A 14,169-nucleotide genomic window follows, 5' to 3' on the forward strand; every position below is an offset into this window, starting at 1 on the left:
GGCTCTCACTCCACTCCCAGCTCAGAAACCTTCCTTCCTATACTACTATGCTGCATTCCCACTACAAATATCTCCATGGTATGTGTTACAATGGTGGGGGGTTTTGTGGCTCAATCACACTGGAAGCTTATATTCAGCTCATAATTGGCTGATTCAGCTAGGACCTTTCTATTGCTATGTGCTTCCAACTAAAGAACTACCTTACAGCTGATGTTATCATTATCAGCCTTAGATAATGCACATTCTGCATATTTTACTATTGTATATTGTTTAACTTTTATTCTTCAGGAAGGTCATCCTGTGCTTGTGTACAGTACTGTAGACCTTATCTACACTGACTATATTCTCCTAAACATCTCACAAACCACCAGCCCTACAAGCCTGTTCCTTCTATTTGCACTGTAGCCTTAACTGAATGTATTAAACAACGCTTGTACTTTAATGATACCTTGATACCTTTTTGCCCCTTCCATTACCATCTTTCCCTCTTATTCCTTGCACCTACTCTTTGCTATAATCCATCTTTTTAACATTATCAAAGAAACATCATAACAATATCTTAGTCATATGCATTCTATGCCAAGAATCTATATTTCTTTCCTTTAGGAATGACTCAGATATCAAAGAGACCTATCAACTTAGTGTACAATGATCTGCCTTTGGTAAATCCATGTTATATGACTTCACTGTCCCCTTTCAATCTCCATGTATTTAATTATTCTGTCCTTCAAGACATGCTCCACTTGGGAGCAAAGCCACCAAAGTAGCTGAATATCAAGTCCTGCAAGACTGTTTTCTTACTTACTTTTATTGTACCCCCATTTCTTCTATTTCTACAAATTAGTTTTTATGTTATCCTTTTACAAATTACCCCCTTCACATGTGAGACTTGTCGAAAATATGTATTAAAAGATGCATAAATTCATTCTCCAGTGCCCTGTATTGAAATCGTGACTTCCTGTGTTGGGAGCCACGATACACAGTGTCCACTGTGGAAGGAATAAAATGCTGACTGTGAAATGAGAAGATTCACAAGGGCTGAAAGGAAGAATTTTCACAAAACCTCAAAAAACGTACCTCCAGGATTTTCACTGCATCCTTTCAGTTGAGAAATCTGAATGATCAGACAGCAGCAGCAGATAAACTGTCTGTGCAGCCACACATCTTGTTCCATCCTTCAAACCCACATTTACAACAGTGTTAAGGGAGTGAATTCTTCTCCTGCGGGTGCATGGAGCCATGTCTGCTCTGTTCTGGGTTCTGTCTCTCACCTGAGAAAGAAATAGGTTTTAAATCCCTAATGAAGTCATATTTATCTGCAATAATTTGTAAAATGTGCTGTACACAGATAACTTTTTTTTTCCTTTTTAACAAATACAACATGAATGGAAACTTGCAGCTTTGCAATCAGAAGACAAACTGTACTATTCTGCCACTACTGGAAAAAAAAAAAAAAAAATGTTAATACTAGTAGTTATGCTGCCTTTATTTCTGACAAGCATTTTTTACTCTATGCCATCCCTATTATAGAGATCTCTGATTAAAAACTATATGCATAATAGTAGTAGGTGAATATGAATTTTATTTTGTCTTATGAGTGGCTAAAAAACATTCCAAATCTCATCATTAGTGTACCCGGCATAATGTGGCTCTGTTCATTTATTTTTGGTTTATATTTGTCTTTGTGCATTTCTGCTCTCTGCAGTCTCTGCAGACAATTACAGCAGCGTTTTTCTGCAGGGTTGCTAATAGTGTTGGGAAGCAGATTTTACATGATCTTGAAAGAGTTCAGTTTGCATTAAAAAGATACATTCTCCAGCTGCGTTACATGACTAGATGCTGTAAAGAGAAACCTGTAATACCAATAAAGCTGCAGCAGGTGGCACTAGAAGGAGGGTTAACCAGGGCCCTGAAGGCCGATGAGGGGACCAAGAAAACAGAAATAAATAGGATAAAAAGAACTGAAAAGTTTAAAATTTGTATCTCTTTCTTTCTAGTCTCCTGAAATAAGGATAAAGTGGCACAGCTGGTTGGACATACAAAATGTTGGCTTGATGGAGCTGGATTAGTGAAAAGTCAGATGCAGAAGGTAATAAGTAAATAGCTAATTTTCAGTTTGGTTGATGGTTTCTGAGGACTTCATGGGGAATGAGGAATTTACCGGGGATGATTAAAGTAAATAGCTTCAGCCAGCCAGTATGGATGATGTTGACTTTGCTTACTTCTATTCCTGTCCTTTGCAAGCAAATATTCATTTATTACATCTATTGTCATTCAATAAAGTGTAGTGAAGAACTATGATACACTGAAAATGAAAATAATAGTTCTTTGTGAAGTTGTCTTCCTGCCAGAGGCAGAGGAAAGTGCATTCCCTGGCCTATAGCTTATAACTGTTCTATGTCTTTATCATCTTTTACAATTGTTTTACAATTAATAAGCACATCTCAGTAGTACAAGGAGTATGGTTAGCATTAATTTAGAAGTTCTTCCTCCTTATAGACAAAAAGCCACAGTAAGAATAGTTTTAAAGAGGAATTATTTTTCTATTGGTTTGAGTCTGCTAAGAAAAAGGACTTCATTACAAAGTCCTTCATTTGTAAATGAAGGCTGGCTATACCCAAATCAAATGATTCAAGTTTTGCACCACCAAATTTTGCAGATGTTTCAACTGTGAGGATGAAACTGTAACAAGACATAGTCATTGTTCTGGGGAATTTGCAGTCTTTCTAAATAATACATATATACAGATCCACTGGGAAAGACCCTCCATCAAACCAAATGGACAAAATGTTACATTTCAAAGAGAAATAAAATGAATAAGATTTTTGGTAGGCAGCAGAAATATCAAAAACAAGATATGAGAAAGAAAACAAAACACTGAAAGACTGAGGGAAATGAAAGAGTACAACAGGGAAAGACACTTGTAAAAAGCTATGCAGCCAAACAGAAATGAGAAAGACTTGTCCAAGTTCCACAAAGAGGAGCTCAGAAGTTAATGACAAGCCTGGACATTGTATGGACGAGAAATGGGAAATGAGATGCTGGAACAGAGAGATAAGATTATGTGAGCAGAAGTGTTTCATGGATGCAGGAGGGACATATGTTATGACGCAAAAGCAGAGAGGAGGTTGCAATATTATGGGTGAGTCAAGCTATGCTATTTTATGCACTTTCTAGATACCATAGATTCACCCCTGGATAATGAAGACTATTATAATGACATTCCAGATACACACTGTTGTATAGATTTCAGTAATTCTGTCTGTCCACACACAAACATATATACACATTTCAGCACATTATTTTGTTATAAGACTGGCTTTTCCATAATTATAAAAGTACATTATATCCATCTGTATATTTACTTGTAATTCAGCCAAAAAAGGAAAAAAAAAAAAAATCCTATGACCTTTCTCTGTCAGATGTTCCTTTTTGGTGACTGTAAGCTATTTTATAAGACAAATATTTACTCACAATGGCACTGGCCTTTTTATTGAATTTGCATTACATTACCAGAATAATAATTCTTCCTAATTCAAAGCCCTGGGGTTCTTAGAGGTAATCCTAAAGAACATCACTCCATAGAAAGTCCTTGCCAAGATTTTATGCGATATTTGTCCTATTTTTAAATGTGAAATTTTGTGTAGCTGCAGAGTCCAGGGACATCTCATGGGATATTCTTTAGAGATGAGATGCAGAACAAGGAACATTTTTATGCTCAAATTAATTTAGTTGGAAGGTCAATATTAACTCAAGGAACTATATGACAAAGAAATCCAGCTTATGGACAAGTTACTCTATAGTTGTACTAAATTCTGGAAATAGAGTTTAGAATTTAATGGAAGATTTAGAAGAGCTAGAAAGCAGGTTATGATCCACATAATCTTTAATACAGTTTCTCCATGCCTTTTTCATACAATTAGAAGGTGATATGGAGGAGAGGTAGACCAGATGCACAATAGATTATTTTAACTTCCCCTGCATCCTTCTGCCCAGTATGATAATTTAAAAAAAGGTCTTTTTAATCTTAATCATGCATATTTGATATTTTAAAAAGAATGTAACCAAAGGCTGCATTAAGCACCTTTCATAATTTTTTTTATTGTATAGCATTTTTATTTTTGATGTTTTGGCCAAGCCTTGAATATATTTTTGTAAAACCTAAATAAGTCTGGCTGAGGTAGCATGAAAACAAAACACAGCTACTCTTCCTTCTCCAGTTGAATCAGAGCATCCTTCAAGGGCCAAGGAAGTTGATTTAAATAAGCGACTAAAGTTCAGAAGCTTCTGGGACTTAATTCACATTTCACCTCTGTCCCACAGTTGTTCCTGACACCAAACAGTTCTACATGGCAATTTACATTAAGTTCCATAGTGTCTGTGACATGCAAGAAGGAAACTTAGCAGTATGCTGCCTAGTGTCTGACCCACAGACACCAGAATCCTTTTTGATGGAAAAATCTGTTGGTATATCTTAGCTCCTAAACAGTCCACATGAATTAGGAAGACAAAGTTTGGGCCACTGGGCTGAATTTGTAATTGCTAAGTCTGCTGTTTATGCACCTCACAGTAACTAGGAATGTCCTTTTGTAGTGCATTGCCATAGTAATTTCTGCCAAAATATAAAGACAGTCTGTACAGTGGAAACCCTCCCAAAGTAACAGTGATGGAGCCACTGATGTGGTCCTTTAATCCAGCCTTTGCCGTCATTAATGTCAGGAGTTTGCTAATAAGCAGGTTATTCCTCATACTTGAGGACTCTAACTTTTCTCTAGTTAACATAGACAGCAATTTAGCCTGTTTTGCAAAAACTCTTTTAGGATATAGTTTAAATATAATGACCTAAAATTCCTCTGAAGCTCTTGCCCAAATGAAGCTCTTTCCCACTGTAACCTAAGTACAAACATTAGGACAGTTTAAAGACAGTTTCCTCTTTGCAAAAGTATAGAAAGCAAAACATGTTCTGTGTGGGTGTTTTGGGGCTAAAGTTTTTTGGGAAAGCTTGGCACAGTCCTATGTTTATATTATAAGTGTTTACTTCTAGGAGTTGAGAATGTAATCCTTTAATGTCAGTATTAATATCAATAGACCGGATCAGGGACACTCATGGTGCATTTTTTTCTGAGGGGCAGCCGATAATTCGGTCCTACGCTCACTTCATAAGTAAAGGTAGGCCACTCTTTTCACTTGTAAGCTGAGGTTCTCTACTACAAGGCAAAACGTGTTCATTCAAAAATGCAGAACTTGGAACGCTTTTGCAGCTGAAAGTGTAAAAAATTACCATGCTGAAAAAAAAAAAAGGAATGGCAGCATGCACAGCTAATCCTCCCCCCCCCCAAAAAAAACCCCACCAAACCCCCAAAACCAAAACCTCAAAATCCAAACCAAAACAAACAAACAACCCCAAAACAAAACAACACAACAACAACAACCCACAAAAGAAAGAGAACAAGATAATGACAAAGAGCTGGCCAGGGTGAGCACCCACCAAGCGGCTGCGCCTCAGTGCTCATGTGCTGGCTGCTCTGCCTCATTGTCTGCCTTTCGCCAGAGCCCCACATTTCCTACCTGTCACCACAAGGGGTGTCCAGGGCGCGCGGCGAGCGCCAGGCTTCAGTCACCGAGCGGTGCCGGGGAGCCTGGCAGTTTCGCCCTGAGTGATTCTGCGAAACTGAAGGAGAGGTTCTCGCTGCCACTCTTCAGGGATTGCTGCTGTTAGAGGGAAAAGCAGATTTGGAGGTGCGTGCGTATGTGAGAGGGGATGCGGAGTGCATTTGGCTGAGGTGCCTGTTCCCTGGGAAGCACTGCCAGAAGAGGCAGAGAGAGGCAGTGAGAAGCAGCAGGAACAGGACTCAAGTACAGAGCAGCTGTTTCCTAATACTCTGGTTCTTTTGGGTGCCTCAGTGAATGTGAACATGGATTCTGTCACTGAAATCTTCTTGAAGCTGCTGTTTCTCCTGTCTCTTCATAACTGGCACACGGCAGTGGCAGGGAATAAAGGTAAGTATTGCATATGATTTAAAACTCAATCTGGAGTGTTTTGAAAACTTCTGGGATATTTTATTTGCATTTAGAATAAATATTATTTTTGAGACAAATGCTTACTGCTTTGAAATCACGACAGCAACTTGCTAGGCTGAAAGTGTTCTAAAATCCTTCTATAGATTTTTGACACGAGTCTATGTACAGAATACTGTTTATAAAGCCTACAGACTAAGAGTATCTGAAAGCAGCATTTTACTAAGGGATGCATGCTCAGCCCCATTTTCATTTTTGTTTTCTGTTTGTAAGTGCATCATTTTCCAAGGAATTGTGTCTTATGTGGAAATTACTGGCAGATTTTCTATTGTGTATTGTGTTTCAGCTTGGTTTTTAGCAATTTATAATTTTGAAAGCTGGTATCTGCATCTCCTAAATTAAGCTGGCAATCAAATAACTCTAATGGACATTACCGTGCAGTTCAAGAGCAGTACAAATATAACAAGGAAAAATGTGGATAGCAAGAGTTTACAGTCTCTGCATTGATTGCTTAGGGAGTATTGTTCATGCATGACTAAAGAAGAGAACGCTATCAGTTCCAGCAGAAAGTTTTTTAAAAAAATTAGTAATTCATAGTTAGCCAGTAGGGTGGTATTGCAAAATAAAGATAGTGATTACAGTTTTAAAGACAATTTGCTCTCTAGGAAGCAAATCTGATATATACCTGAAAATCTCTGTTTCCAGTGTTGAACAGGATTAATTATCTTCAAATTAAAAAAAAAGAAAAAAAAACTTATCAAGAAACTAAATTTCAGGGGGTTTATAATTCGATAATAGTTCTGAGCTAATCTTGTTCCATTTGATTTGGCTTCCGCAAGCTGAAGGATTTCATTCTGCATACATGTGGTAGAACAGTAGCCTAAATGCCAGATGCTCATAACCTGAACTGAGCATATTTTCTCCCCTTCCTGTTAAGGCACTGGTTGTGCATCACAGGAATAGGGAGGGCAGAAGCAATGCCTTTCTGGGAAGAAAGTGCATGCCAAAGCAAGGAGGAATGTTCAAGAATAATCATACAGCCCAGTGGCAGGGGACAGCTCCCTGGAAACATTTGAGCAATGGCAGAGAAGTTTGAAGTGCTCTATGGGTCTATAGCCTAGGGTTTTGCATATGGATGGTTTGTAAACTAAACATGCTCCCATGAGCCAGACATTCACATTGCAGCACCAAAATGATCTTGTGCTGTCATTCAGTAATGATATCTCATTTGATCCTCAAGTGCATAGTGTAGCCCTAAACATGAATACTAAGTTCCTCTTGTTAAACACCCTGCTGCAATCCAGCCACAGCTTTAATTCTCTTCATCATTCTGCATTGTACAGTTTATGAATACATCCATTTTCACAAGACCATGATAACTGAATTGCACATTAATAGCATTTGGCACTATGCACAAAACTAAATCAGTTGCTTACAGGGAAGCATATTAAAACCATTACAAAAAAGACTTGCAAAGCAGTAAAGCACTAGAGGTCACTCTTACAATTTAGGAATCAAGGTTTGAGGAAAAGGCTCAAGCTTCTTCCCAATACAGAATTATGAAGGATAAAACAAATCAGGTATGAAATACATTTACTACTGGCTTTCTCAAATACTTCTCAAAACCAAGCCAACTCAATTACAGTATCAAATGAGTGACTGGATTGAACAGATTTTTCAAATATATGCTAGTATTTATAAATGTATAGTATTTTTATTTATGAATAAGTCCTGACTGCTATGTCAAGACACTCATCTGAACTGAAAAAGTAAGAAGTCTCCCCATGCTAGAGGCAAGGAACCTGATTGTCTGAAGCGTAAATCAAATTATTTAAATTAAGAAGGAGTGAGTGCTAATGTGAAGAGAACTCGGCCAATTTAATGCATATTATTCCTTTTAAATATCTAACCTGGAAAAAAAAAATCCCATTTTTTAATTATATATACTACTTCAGAATTGAACATTTCTGTGGGAGTCTTAGTTTGTTTTAAAAGTGACAGCTTCCATCTCAAGTATCAGGTATAGATTTGGTTAGTGTGTTAGGTTTCATAAAATGACCTCAGGAGAAAAGGTTTTCCATAATTACTGATTACAACAGATACATGCAGCAGCCATTATCTACTCACTTGAACTTACTCTACTCCTTTCTTCTTGAAAAGTTGACCAGGAATTGAAATCCTTTTCAGTAGGTGGTTCTACTGTTGATATTAATGTGTTCAAATACGTTTACAAAACCAGTTAAAGTTTGCTTTTCTTGCATGAATTTTGATGGCTAGATTGTCCAGTAGGCTACCAATCATCAAAGAAAATAAGATGGCTTTTAATTCTTCCTTTACATGAAACTATTTTTCTCCTTTTAATTTTATGGTTCTTTCTTTAATATCAGATCGTGAATGCCTAACTTTTGCTTTGTCCTTGTTCAGACCGGCTGCCAAAGTTAAGACCTTTACGCTTCACCTTGAAGTGTCAATGCTAATGTTACTAAGTCAGTTGTATAAAGAAAATTTCTTGGATCAAAAATTGATGTGTTCAGAATTATTTCTGTCTTAAAGGAATTACACTATTGCTTTTTCTGAGTAAAATGATTTTGAAGTTCTTAGGTTATCCGAAGGGGACAGACTCTATCATCCAGAATATGAAAGTTTATTTCTGAGTTGTTATTTATTTATTTGTTTGTTTGTTTGTTTGTTCATCCCATCCCCCCAAAAATAATGTTGACACTTCCAACCAAGAAAGGTAATAATTGGTGCTGGAAACTCAATTTTTTTTCAAAGTTCTGTAGTAGTGCTGCTTCGTGCTTTCCTATGCTTTCTTTCTCCAGAAGAATTGCACTTCCAAAGTGATTGAAAGAAGTTTGAAGTGCACAGCCCTGAGTAAGTAACTGTATAAGGTCAAGTGTGAGTTTTAAATGAAGGATTAAAGCAAGTACTCCTGTAAGTTTTTTTCACTGTAGCTAGGAAACATTTTTATTTTATTGGGAACTGTCTCTACAGCTGTAAATCAGCAAGTTACTAAATCAGCCCTTGAGAACTTGCCAGAAATTGGTACTCTAATAGGTGCAGTACTTTTTTTTTTTTTTAAATGCTCTAAAACTGAAGTGTTGCACAAAACATAATTAAACCCTCTACACACATCAACTTAACTGTGACTAAACATTATTAAGGTTAATTTTGACAGTGAATGGAAATAAAGGGAACAAATTAGGGACTTTCTATGTAAATTCTCACCTCTTTATACCTACTTCTCTTTGTTAAAACTCTCCAGTTTTACAGAAGCTTTTATCAATTCAGATTTTCATATTTGTACTGCAATTATCATAATTACTATAAATGCAGAAATGTTTTTTATTATTATTATTACTGGTTTTTTTATTTTTAAATATCAGGGATTTCTTGCTAATGCTACAATAGAAGACCTACTCTAGGCTGAGAGAGAATGACTGTTAATGATGCTGAAGTTTTCAAATAGAGGACTGAGTTATCACACACCCTGATTATATTACCAGGTGCAAGTCATTGTACAAGTAATATACCCAGGGAAGAGGTTACTTGCTACAAGGAAAATATTTTACCTTACTTCAGAAAATAATTTCATTCTGACGTTAATCATCGGTACAAAACAGTTCTGTAGACTCTCTGACAACTTTATAGAATTGCATTATAATATTCTGAAATGCTGTTTATCACAATTTAAATTAAAATGTAATTCTTTTGCCATTAGTTTGTGGTTGATGTGAACTGTGGGGGAGGAGAAAGAAGAAACTCTGTTAATTTTCTTTTAGCCTCATTAATATTTATCTTCTGTTTATTATTATCTATCTCTGCTCTGAGGTAGCAATGAAGACCCCATCAGACATCAGGCCATCTCTGGGCAATTATTTACATGAATAAAACATCTCTAGTATGGTTTGCATGTTTTTAGTAGAGTAACATCAAAGTTTGTATCAACATCAAATCTAAAAAATACCAATGAAAAATATCTATCAAAATGTATTTCAGATTTTCAAGGTTGAGAATTCACAGAAAGGCCTTGGGTTGATTACATTCAGTATAATCAACAATTTGCATCCCATTGCTCTAGGCTTTCCAATTCCCATGCACATATTTGTCCCTGGGCTCTGTCGGCAGGATGGATGGAGTAAATTTGGTCATGATTGATGGATAGTGACAGACAAGTAATGACATTCTTGAAGTGGGATAGAATCAACCATAAAAAGAAAATGCAGTAGGTTATATGTAAAGTATGTTGTCATTGCTAGTAGTAACATTAGCATTATGTGTTAGGATCTACTGCGTTATTGTTTAGTACCAGTCAGGAGTTCCAGAGTAATCACTAACTTCTTCACATCTTGATAATTCTTCAGTCATGGCCATTCGGCTTTCTTTCTTACATAATAAGTAGAGGTAAGTGTACGTCTATGTTTACCCACAAGAAAAACAACCTTTAACTAAGATGTTGTATCTAATTACCCATGTCTTACAAAATCGCGTACACTTCTATCATTGTATATAAGGTACAATGCTGAAGTTTAGTATTTTTTCCAAACACTTCTGTGCTGCAGTAGAAAACAACAAACAGTTTGCCATATATTAATATATCTCATATGATATATTTGCCAGTATTCTGCCTACTGGTTCATCTTCTGTAAGAATTTCAACAGTCACAATTTCATAGCTTCTAACAAGTTTAGCTGGGAAAAAATGGGACAAATCTCTCCCCCATCCCTTCTCACTCCCACTGCCTCCCCATCCCAAACAAGCAAATCAAAGAACATTTGAATGCTCAAGAAACATTACATCTTTCAATTATTTATTTTCTTTTCCCTCAAAATGACCCTGTGCTTTGGTGCTACTTGCTAGTTTGAGAGTTTAGTGTGCAGTATTGCACAGGATTAGAGCTCTGTTTTGTGGGAGAGTTAGAACTGCTTCTCAGTACTGTTACATGCTTTTTCCTTGTTAGTTGCTCTCAACTAACAAGGTAATAACAGAGGTGGGGGCAGTGAGATCCACCACTAATTCAAAGGGCTCTCCTTCCTAGAACACACCAGGCAATTTGTGAAGAATGATAAAGAAATACCAAATATTAAGATTAGTCAGGTCTGTCAGTGACTCCAGAAGTACACATTAACTTTGAGAGGTTTCTGAAGTGAAAATTTAAAATTTGCTCTTCCCTCTCAGTTTTCAGTTGTTTTATGAGGAGGGAAGGAAAACCAAAACAATAGTGATAACATTGATTTTACAAGTTTCTGTACAGTTGCTTAGTTTTTGCACTGTTAAATATGACTAAGGTTAAATGTTTTGGTAGATTGATCTGGTAATTCTTGAATATAAAATACTTTTTGTAACCTACAACTTGTAGCTTTGGCAGTCAGTCCTGTGCATGACTTCTGGATTAAAACTGAAAAAAGAGATATGTCTGTCTCAGTATACTAGCATATGTTACATAAATATCATTATGACAAAAGCTGTCTATCTAAACTTGAAAATAACATAAAATGTATAGGAGGTACAGTATGTTGTCATTATGAAAATGGTTTTGCTTTATTTGTTTGTAAAAATTAATGCAGCTTTAATGCTAGGATTTAACCAGTTGTGGTTAACTGAAATTTTAACTCTGCAGTGTATTATACTTATGTATTTAATCATGCTTACCTGTCTGTTGTGTGTGTTTTACGTATGTGCAAGTATAGCATTACAGACTAATGTTTGTCAAAGGAATACTCTGTAGGTCTCCTTCTATCAGTTGAAGCCTATGCCAGTAACCTTGAGTTAAATCTGTCAAATGCAGAGGAGGGTTGGTGTCCAATTATTTTGCTTTTCAGAAGACAGTTTTCAGTGTTTATTACAAATTTTGATGTTATTTTTTAGTAAACAAAATGTGTGGACTGGTAGGTAAAAATGATACTATTTATATTCTACTTAATGAGTATTTTCAGTGCAATAATTTGAAAAGTGATTGAAATCCTGGAAACTTCTAATATTTTAAGTAGATTAAAATTGGTAACTACAGAATTATTATTTAAATACCATATTCACTTAATTGACCAGTGAAGAAAACTACCTCTAGGGTTTTATATCTTAAAGGATAGAGAAAAAATATGGTTAGGAAATGTCTCCAGCTGGGTAGTGGGTCTAACTACTTTTTTATTAAGTAGATCTCATTATTTGGTTATGCTCAATAATAAGCTATTGCTTGTTCCTTGTTGTTAGAGTGCCTGTTTGTTTCTATAACAATTTTTTAGCAATTAACATATTTACATCTGTGGTCTTGAGGGAAAATAGATTAGAAACAGCATGTTGGAATATTTGAATTTATTCTTATTACTTAGTAACATTCTTTATTCAATTGATAGCTGAAGAAGATCTTGCTCTTTTTAAGGTGTTTATCTGCCCACTTTTAAATCTAAACAGAAAGTGTTGTTCAAAACCTAAGTTGTTCCTAAAAATATGATTTTATAAAGATTTTTTCCCAATTATGTTTAAAATTTGCCACAAAAAATCCCCAGCTGTATCTGGTTAACCTGTTCAGAGTTATTGTGAAAATAGACCTTTAAAGGAAATTCTAAACAACAACAAAAATGAAGTCTCATAAAATATGTAGTTAAACAGGGTACAAAAAATATTATTACTCAGATGCCATGTAACCTAATAAACAACCTCACTAGGAGAACAAACAGAGTAAGTTATTATTAGAGAAGGGTTTTGAACAAAACAGCAAGGATAAGACCTTCTGAGGGTAACACGCACTATAGAAATGATGCTGTAAACAGATTGAGTTGCATACAGGAAGCCTGAATCACTTTGGTTAATTCACCTGCAGCATTGTGCTACATCCCCTATTACATGAGTCTGGATATGCTCAACATGGAAATTATGTAATTATCTGAAAGTTTTGAGGAGAGGAGAGGGGAAATTTTTTTTCTTCAGGATTACTAATTGTGGTAGAGGTCATATGATTACTGCTATGCAGTATTAATAAGAAAGTAATAATTGGAAACTGAAAGATATTTTGAATTAGAAATAACTATGTAGGAACTGCAGAAGGGAAATCTTTCCTGAATTTTCACTGCTTCATTTATTAGCAATTTATTATATGCCTTACTTTTGAGATATACGATGAACCCTGCCGGTTTCTGCAGAGACAGAAAAATTGGGATTTATCTGTCTAAAATTAAAAATCTGAAACTTGGATGTTTGCTTCTGAGCTAGTGATGTCACTGTTTAGTCGTAAGAGAGAAAAAGTAGTTCTTATAAGAAGTCATGCAGAAGATGGAAGGAAGAAATCGCATACAAAGTTAGTTATCTAGTATAAGGCGAATTGCAGTGTAGAAGTGCTATTTGTCTCATTACTGATTATTACCGAGTCTAGATAATTGTCAGCTGTAGGCTTTGTACACGTAAAAACTTACTTGAGACAGGTTCCAGTTCCATCAAAATATCCCACTCTAAATTAATGTTAGAAAAAGTACAGCAAGCCATACTGGCTGCCTTGTAGAGTAATCACTGGCTATACCCAAGGCATTTGTGTTTCATGTTGAAGCTCCGAGTCTCCCGTGTTTGTGTTTGGGTAAGTGGGTTCTCCTTGATTTCCCAAGGGGTAAGGCTGCTGTTATTGATAGTCCTAGACTAAATATAGGGACTAAGTGAGGAGCTAGAAATGTCTTACCTGTGAGATCATCTTTCACTCCTGAAAGTATGGAATATACAGGTATTTTGACCATACGCAATATCCTGGTAAAGCGAAAATCTCACTAACTCGGATTAAATAAGCTGGAATTGCTCATTCTACCCACTGAGACAGTCTGATCTTTCCACCCCTTCGACAAACCATGATTAAAGCTCCATTTTAACCCCAGTCTTGTCAAAACGTGTATTTTTTTTGCTTTGAAAGAAAGCATAGTGAAAAGAGACTATTATGAACAAAATCAACAGAATACTACAGCATTTCTTTTCATAAGAGAGTAATAAAACAGATAAATGTATCTTGGTACATTTATGGTTACTTTAAAGCCTTTCTACTCTCCAGCATCTAACGATGGTTATAGACTGACTGTTATACAGGATAGGAGCCCTTTTATGCTCCAAGCCAGCAAATTGTGGCTCTCACTGTAATGTCTTTTCCCAATCAATGACAGGATGCCTATCTACTAT

General features: G+C 36.0%; 1 protein-coding gene across 2 annotated transcripts in view; it reads left to right on the forward strand.

Annotated features, from left to right (window-relative positions):
• The first annotated feature begins 5,591 nt into the window (after window positions 1–5,591).
• The window catches only part of CNTNAP4 (contactin associated protein family member 4), a 260,580-nt gene continuing 252,002 nt past the window's right edge, over window positions 5,592–14,169 (forward strand). For both annotated transcript variants that reach the window (XM_052778474.1, XM_052778475.1), the window contains exon 1: window positions 5,592–6,000. In XM_052778474.1, the coding sequence (XP_052634434.1) occupies window positions 5,916–6,000 (85 nt within the window). In that variant the 5' untranslated portion in view covers window positions 5,592–5,915. The remainder of the gene's footprint in view (window positions 6,001–14,169) is intronic.

The sequence above is a fragment of the Harpia harpyja genome, chromosome Z (assembly GCF_026419915.1).
Source record: "Harpia harpyja isolate bHarHar1 chromosome Z, bHarHar1 primary haplotype, whole genome shotgun sequence".
NCBI classification, from domain to species: domain Eukaryota; kingdom Metazoa; phylum Chordata; class Aves; order Accipitriformes; family Accipitridae; genus Harpia; species Harpia harpyja.